At 46.5% G+C, this 8,388-nt stretch overlaps 1 protein-coding gene across 1 annotated transcript in view; it reads left to right on the top strand.

Annotated features, from left to right (window-relative positions):
* The first annotated feature begins 408 nt into the window (after positions 1-408).
* The window catches only part of LOC137351332 (uncharacterized), a 52,008-nt gene continuing 44,028 nt past the window's right edge, over positions 409-8,388 (top strand). The window contains exons 1-5 of the mRNA XM_068015769.1: positions 409-712; positions 2,031-3,443; positions 4,870-5,066; positions 5,622-5,793; positions 8,227-8,277. Coding sequence (XP_067871870.1) covers positions 2,283-3,443; positions 4,870-5,066; positions 5,622-5,793; positions 8,227-8,277 — 1,581 coding nt within the window. The 5' untranslated portion in view covers positions 409-712; positions 2,031-2,282. The remainder of the gene's footprint in view (positions 713-2,030; positions 3,444-4,869; positions 5,067-5,621; positions 5,794-8,226; positions 8,278-8,388) is intronic.

Here is an 8,388-nt window from a genome sequence, read left to right as displayed (position 1 = left end):
CCTAGTTGTTATGTTCTTACTAATAATAGTTCATCATAAATTGTTACACTGCCCTCTAGGTCCTGAGCTCTGGAATTCCCTCCCCAAACCTCTCCGCCTCCTTAAAACCTATCTCTTTGACCAAGTTTTTGTCACCTGTCCCAATATCACTTTTTGTTCAGTACCAATTGCTCCTGTGAAGCACCTTGAGACGTTTTCCTAAAGGCGCTACAGAGATGCAGGTTGCTGTTTTAATGTAGAATTTTCTTCTGCTCCCTATTTAATATCCAAGTCTCTCTTTTTCTCTCTCCTTAGTTGATGTTGAATTCTCTCTCTCTGGTTTTGAGACCGATTCTCTCTCTCTCTCTGACTCTCTGGTTAATATCTAACCAGTTTATTGATGTTTCTGCGCCACTAATTGTGCCGGAGTTTCTCCCAGGCTCCCGATCATTGCGTTGTACCGAGTCAGAGCTGGGAGAACACGGTCACATCCCGGGACAGGAGTGTAGAAGCGGCCAGGGACCGCCCGTCAACCCGGTGGGTAAATGCGGGCTAGACGGCTTGGCTCGGCTGCCGGTCTAACTCCTGCTCTGGGTTTTCCTCTCCTCCCCGGGTTGGACTGGCTGAACCTGGTGTTTGATGCTTTCGGCACTGAGTGTGGGTTTGGCTGGCAGTGAACTCGGATCCACCCAGTTTGGGGGAAACAACCCACCCTGGAATCGGTGGGCAGGAGGTGAGGCTAGAATTCCAGAATCATGGAAATTTACGGCAGAGAAGGAGGCCATTCGGCCCACCGTGTCTGTGTCAGCAATGACACTGGGACAGTTTGCGATTGGGGGAAGGGTTGGCTGGGTCTGGTGGGGTCCAACTCCGAGTTGGCTGTTCCAGGATTCAACAAAACAATAGATTTGGACCTGGATTGATTTCCAGATCCTTAGTCGATGATGCAGCTGGTTTGTGCCAGGATTTCAATCCACTGTCTAGAATGACACTCAAATCCAGTATTGAAGACAGGGTTCCCAACTCTCCAGGATTTGAAGATTAATCTCCAGGACACGGCTATGAGCAATGCAAGAAAAATCATAGAAGCGTGAAAGAAATAGTGCTTTTTACACTTTATTTGACCATTGTTTGACTGGGTTGGGCAGCTGGAAGCAGGAGATCATGTGATGGAATAAGTCCAACCAGAGTTGGCAACTCAGAGGGTATGATGCATTATCGAAGGTGCCAAGGCACCACCTGTCCTCAAACTGAGCCTAACGTTAAACATTCCCTCAATGCCATTCAAAGAGAAGCATCAGAAATGGATTAGCTGATCATCTATGTTTTTTAATTCATTCCTGGGATGTGGGCATCACTGGCAAGGCCGGCATTTATTGCCCATCCCTAATTACTGTTAACTGAACAGTTAGGGATCAGTATGTGTGTGTGTATGTATGTGTGTTAAGTGTCTGTGTATGTGTGTTAGGGTGTGTATGTGTGTGTGTTAGGGTGTGTGTGTGTTAGGGGTCTGTGTGTGTGTTAGGCATGTGTGTGTGTGTTAGGGGCATGTGTGTGTATGTGTGTGTGTGTTAGGGGCATGTGTGTGTGTGTGTGTTAGGGGCATGTGTGTGTATGTGTTAGGGGCATGTGTGTGTATGTGTGTGTGTGTTAGGAGTCTGTGTGTGTATGTGTGTGTGTGTGTGTGTTATGAGTCTGTGTGTGTTAAAGGTCTGTATATGTGTGTGTGTGTTAGGGGCATGTGTGTGTATTAGGGGCATGTGTGTGTATGTGTGTGTGTGTTAGGAGTCTGTGTGTGTTAAAGGTCTGTATATGTGTGTGTGTGTTAGGGGCATGTGTGTGTATGTGTGTGTGTGTTAGGAGTCTGTGTGTGTTAAAGGTCTGTATATGTGTGTGTGTGTTAGGAGTCTGTGTGTGTGTTAAAGGTTTGTATATGTGTGTGTGCGTGTGTTAGAGTGTGTGTGTGCTTGTCTGTCCGATGAGGATACCAAGTGGAGAGAGAAAAAAATGTTAAAAAGTCAAAAATTGAAGAAATGTTTTGTTTTGTCAAGGATTAACTGTGGACTGACCCAGCACAAGGGAACTGAAGTCATTGAGGGCATCGTGCCAATCTTATTCTCAACCCCACCATCAGAAAGAGCTGAAATTCACCAAGGTGACGTACTGAAATGGTTAAAGCTACCAGCTGATTTGTTAAAGACAGTTATATTTGTACTGTGTCAGTCACTGTTACACTGATGCTGCCTTTGTGCCTTCCCCTTTTCTGCTTTAAGTTGAAGTGATCAAACTGGAGAAGAGTAAGGATGTCTTCAGATTGCACAGCTGTAACCAATGGTTACGGGAGGAGCTGGGCAGCAGCCAATGAGGAAGAAGCTGGGCATTCCAACCCACAGAGGCAGATGCTGCCCACACACTTGATGTCAAACACAGTGACTGGCACCAGCGAGGAAGATGATGCCTTCGGGGCAATGAGTGAGCCACCTCCTTTGCCCCTGCAGCCACCAGTGGGTGAGCCAGAAGTGGAGTTGGCCATGCCCAACATCAAACCAAAAAGAAGGTTCATCCCTGACTCCTGGAAGAATTTCTTGAGTGGCCGCCGAGCACGTACGAAACAGCTGTTTGATTTCAATTCCGCATGGGGAGCAGAGGAGTGTTCACCGCCAGTGTCTCCTCTTCTAAGCCGGTGCAGGACCTCATGGACTAACGGTGATACCTCTGAGGAGGAGTCCCTGCGGGTAGCGAAAGATAAGGACTTGAGTATGTTCGATCAGGAGACGTGTACGCCCAAAAGTGAAACGGAAGAAGTGACAATGTTTCAGAGCAATTTCAGAGAGAAGCAGCCCGAGTCGGCCCAGAGCTATGTGGAGAGGATTCACGTCTACCAACTAAAGCATGCCTACATGAAGTCATGGCCAGGATTGCTGAGGGTACTGGGAGTAATGGAGTTGCTCTTTGGAGCGATGGTGTTTGCCTGTATATGTGCATACATACAAAAAGACAACCAGTGGTACAATTTCAGTGGGGGATCTTTCCCAAGCTATGGGTTCGGGAACAATTATTACTACAGCGGACCTAAAACCCCTTTTGTCCTGGTCATGGCTGGTCTGGCCTGGATCGTGACAGTGGGGCTCCTGGTCCTGGGACTGACACTATATTACAGGACCATTCTCCTCGACTCAGATTGGTGGCCTCTGACAGAATTCATTATGAACGCTTGCATCTTCTTTTTGTATATGGCGGCTGGCATCGTCTACATCAATGGTTTCAGCCTGGGGGGCCTGTGCTACACCATGATGGCCAACAGCCCCTTGTACTACCAGCTGTGTCGGGTGGAGAGTGGGCAGATTGCTGCTGCAGGCTTCCTATTCGTCAACATGCTCCTATACCTGATCAGTGCAGCCGTGTGTCTCAAGGTGTGGCGTCATGAACAGATCAGAAGGGAAAGAGAAGCCTTTAGGAACAAGGTAGGCTCTAGTGCATTAGTAGATGAGGCAAGCAATGACACAGGGTCCTGTCTTAAGAGATCTGAAGATACCAGCTTGTACAAGCATGGTGTTTTGACTGGGCAGATGACTCCTGAGCCATAAATCAATTCTGTACAACACAACTTACTGGTAAAAAAGGAAAATACACATAAAGGTATTTTCGACACAGCACTGAAACGGTCCTCATCAATGCCACAGATGACATCCTATGTAACTGTGACTATGGTAAACTATCTCGCCTTGTCCTTCTCGGCCTGTCTATAGCCTTTGACAACTCCACAATTGCTAAATTATCAGACTACTTCTCCAACATCCCAGTACTGGATGAGCAGAAATTTCCTCCAATTAAATATTGGGAAGACTGAAGCCATTGTCTTCGGTCCACTCTCCAAACTCCGTTCTCCAGCTTCCCACTCCATCCCTCGCCCTGGAAAGTCTGAGTCTGAACCAGACTGTTCACAACTTTGTTATCCTATTTGATCACAAGCCGAGTTTCCAAAATCATATCCTCTGAATCACTATGACCGCCTGTTTCCACCTCTGTGACATTGTCTGTCTTCGCCCCTGCCCCAGCACATCTGCTGCTGGAACCCTCTTCATGTTTTTGTTGCCTCTTGATTTGACTATTCCAAGACTTTCTTGGCCCGGCCTTCCATCATCCACGATCCATAAACATTAAGGTCATTCAAAACTCTGCTTCCCATATCCTAACTCACACCAAGCCCCGTTCAGCCATCACCCCTGTCCTTACTGACCTACACTGGCTCCCAGTCCAGCAACACCTCAACATTAAAATGCTCATCCTTGTTTTCAAATCCCTCCATGGTCTCACCCCTCCCTATCTCTGTAACCTCCTCCAGCCCACATAACCCTCCGAGATATCTGTGCTCCTCCAATTCTGGCCTTGTGCATCCTCCATTTCCATCGCTCCACCATTGGCAGCCGAGCCTTCAGCTGCCCGGGCCCCAAATAAACCTCTCCACCTCTCTCTTCCTCTAAGATGCTCCTTAAAACCTACATCATCACCTGTCCTAATATTCTTTGAATCAGTGTCTAATTTTATCTGATAACATTCCTGTGAAGCACCTTAGAGCATTTTCTACATAAATGCAAGTTGTTGCTGTGTTTGTGTCTGTTTGGGCAAAAAGGGAAAAAAAGATTGAGCTGGGGTAGGGGAGGGGGCAGAAACCAGGCTTCCTGCTCCTGATCACTGTCCAGTGAACACTTTGCTGGAAGGTGTGTGTGGATATGATGTGAAGATGGGATCTGCCAATGCTGTAATCCCATGAAGCTTGAGTATTGGATTTTCCACCACAATCCCCACAGCTCCAGTCCCAGTAAAACAACTGCATTAGTCTGTTAGATTCAAGTTTCCAGCCGATCTAACTTTTGTTTTCTCTTGTAGCGTAAATTGGCTGCAGTGATTGGACAGAAACGGTCATTCTCATTCAAGCGCATGTCATTCAGGAGAAACACGCCACAGCCCCTGGAGGAAGGGGTCACCAAGAATATCCAGTTGTGCTCCGATGGCCCTGGGACACTCAATAAGTCTATTCCAACTGGATACATTCCAAAGCCCCTCATCATTCCCGATTATGTAACGTAAGGACATTCATCTCATTAGTAAACACGGAATTATTATCAATAGCCAATAACACCTTCACCTGTCGGCCAGTGTAAATCCAGTTCTAGTTCCTTGCACATCCCCGATTTCCATCACTCCACCATTGGCGGCCGTACCTTCAGCTGCCTGGGCCCTACGCTCTGGAATTCCCTCCCCAAACCTCTCCGCCTCTCTCCTGCTCCTCTAAGACGCTCCTTAAAACCTACCTCTTTAACCAAACATTTGGCCACCTGTCCTAATATCTCTTAATATCTTGATTGAGGGTCAAATTATGTTTGATAACGTTCCTGTGACGTGCCTTTTGATGATTTATTATGTTAAAGGCACTATCTAAATACAAGTCGTTGTTGAGTGGATATCAATAATCAGTAATCATCTTGTCAATGAGTGGAACCCATTTGGACCCTTGGCACAGGTATTACCATGAGAAGTGACAGCACTATGGAGAGTCAGGGAAAGTTTGTAGACAGTTCACAAGCTGGCCCATTCACTGACCACATCTCACTGTAGACTGTACTTTGTTTTTTGTTTAGAAAGTACCCAAAGATCGAGACTGTGGAGGAGCGGGAGCGTTATAAAGGAGTGTTCAATGACCAATACGGAGAATACAAGGAGTTACACTCCGAGATCCACGCAGCCAACAAAAAGTTCAGAGAGTTGAAGGTTCTGATTGGAAAACTGCCTCGCTACACAGAGAGGTCAGAGGTCAGTGAGTAACTGGATCAGCAGTGGCACAGTGAAGTCACAGATCAGTGGGTAACTGGGTCATTCAGACACAGAGTCCTTCTGTTTCTGGGATAAGGTTGCTAACCCTTCAGGATTTCCCTGGAGTCTCCAGGATTTAAGGATCAATTACCAGGACATGGCTATGGGCAACACTCAGGGAGAAAAGTCAAAGGGGCATTAAAGTTGTATGTTTTTCATTTCCTTTCAACCTAATTCCTTGAATCAGTTGTAAAAAGATGGAGCTGTGATGAAACTTCCATGAATACATCCAGCCAGAGTTGCCAATACACAGGTAAATTAGATTTCTTCAGTGACTCACAATGTCTCATTTGTTCCATTGCCTTTTGTCACTTTTCTCTCCCTCCCCCTTTCTCCCCTCTGCCTTTCTTTTCTCTCTTTCTCCCTTTCTTCCTCTATTTCTTTCTCTTGTGCCTAATTCAGAGACTTAATCAAATCCCAGTAAACATGCATTGACCAGACAGAATTGCTCTCAAGGTCAGGTAATAATAACCATTGATAAGACTGTTACTGTTCAGAGTCTGATGTTCGTGTTTTTGCACCACTTGATGTTGAATGTCATTGTACCTGATTCAGGAGCCAGGAGTCCTGGCAGCTAAAATGCAGCTACAACGCCCTACACAATTTTACCAATCCTACCAGTCTGACACACATCCCTCCCAAGGAAAGACGCGCCACACATTTTAATTAGTCTCCTTTTGTTGTATTAGCTAGACGGTTAGGAGGTCTATAACTGACCTCACAACCCTTGAGATACAGAGCGGGGAATGAGCTGAGGTTCCTGCACCTGAAACCATCCACTGACACCCGCTGGAAATCGTGTGTGGGTCAGGAGAGAACAAAAAGACTTGCATTTTTATAGCGCCTTTCACAACCTCAGGACATCCCAAAGCACTTTACAGCCAATGAAGTACTTTTTTGAAGTGTAGTCACCGTTGTAATGTAGGGGAGCGCAGCAGCCAATTTGTGCACAGCAAGCTCCCACAAACAGCAATGAGTTAAATGACTAAATAATCTGTTATTAGTTGGTGAAGAGCCAGGACACAGTGGAGAACTCACCTCCTCTTCTTCAAATTGTGGCCGAGGGATCTTTTGTTGATAAAATCCGGGCCGATACTCCCAGTGAAGTACTGAGGGAGTACTGCACTGTTGAAGATGCTATCTTTCAGGTGAGATGTTCTGCCGCCTCAGGTGGATGTCAAAGAACCAACGGGCCCTCTTTTTGGAGAAGAGCACGGAAGTTCTCCCTGGTATCCCAGACAGCATTTATCTCTTGGCCAAAATCACTAAAAACACATATCATTACCTTATTGCTGTTTGTGGGATCTTGCTGTGCATAAGTCGCATTTCCTACGTTACAACAGTGGTGATACTTTAACAAATACTTTATTAGCTGTAAAGCATTTTGAGACATTCTGAGTTTGTGGAAGACGCTATAGAAACACAATCATTCTTTCCTTAACTCACGTACCAGGAAGTAGGATTCGTGCTGAGGCTGGAGCCAGATTTTGTGGATCGAGCCAGGATTCACCAGCACCAAATGTTAGCAGCAAATATTTAACAATTTTCTGCTTTTGTTTCCTCGTCTCTGAGCTGCTGATAAGGAGCCGATAAAGGCGAGGAGCAACTAATTTTAAAAACTCTACACGTTGCTGTGAGCTTGAGAGCTCGTTGAAGAATGTTGAGGAGGGGGCCGCAGTGTTTCATTGGTTGAGCTGCGGCATAGTCTGGAGGTGCTAACTCCCACTGAAATCGTCACATGTCAGTCGAGGCAGTGATTGGTGGAGCGATATTCGGCCATAGAGGCATCGCAGTTGAGTCAGATTCTGCTCTGGCCTGACATCTGCAAACACGCACTTTCCAGGAAGGTTAACTGGATCAGGTCCAGGAACCCTGACTGAGGTTTCTTTGTTCCCCCACCTGACTCCTTAGCCCAAGGGTCCTGAGGTCAATTGTAGCAGTCCTACTAATGCCCCAGCAGAGATCAGTTCACCCTGGGACCTGTTAGGCTCAGTACCATACAGGGCTTTACATTTACCTCCACAGACACTCAGCCTCAATCCCTAGTGTTCCCTCACTGAGCCATGAAGAGATATCATGGAGTGTCTGAGTGAGAGCGAGAGTAGATGGAGGGGGCTGAAGGAAGGGAGGGCAAAAAGGGTTGTCCTCTCAAACAAGTGCAAGTCCTCCAAACATCACAGGTGCCTGGGAATAACATCAGAGAGCTGAAGACACAGGGACACCCATGGCAGTTACACTCTGGGTACAGGGTGCAGGCTTGCAAGCAGTAACTGAACACTCTACACCAAAGAGTTGTCCAGTGACACACTCAGCAACTCTATTAAATACTGATGCTCCCACTCAAGCCACTAACCTTATCCTCTCCCTTTCCAGGAACACAAACGGATAATGAAGATCCTTGAAGATTATGAGGAGAAAATTAATGTGAGTATTCACCATCACAACAGATGGGGAGGGAATATTAAATAGGAACGGGAGTAGGCCCTCAAGCCTGTTCCGCTATTCAATTAGATCATGGCTGATCTGTATCTTAAC

The sequence above is a fragment of the Heterodontus francisci genome, chromosome 36 (assembly GCF_036365525.1).
Source record: "Heterodontus francisci isolate sHetFra1 chromosome 36, sHetFra1.hap1, whole genome shotgun sequence".
Classification (NCBI taxonomy): domain Eukaryota; kingdom Metazoa; phylum Chordata; class Chondrichthyes; order Heterodontiformes; family Heterodontidae; genus Heterodontus; species Heterodontus francisci.
The sequence above is the reverse complement of the archived record's forward strand: the minus strand, read 5'-3'. Positions and strand labels throughout refer to the sequence as shown.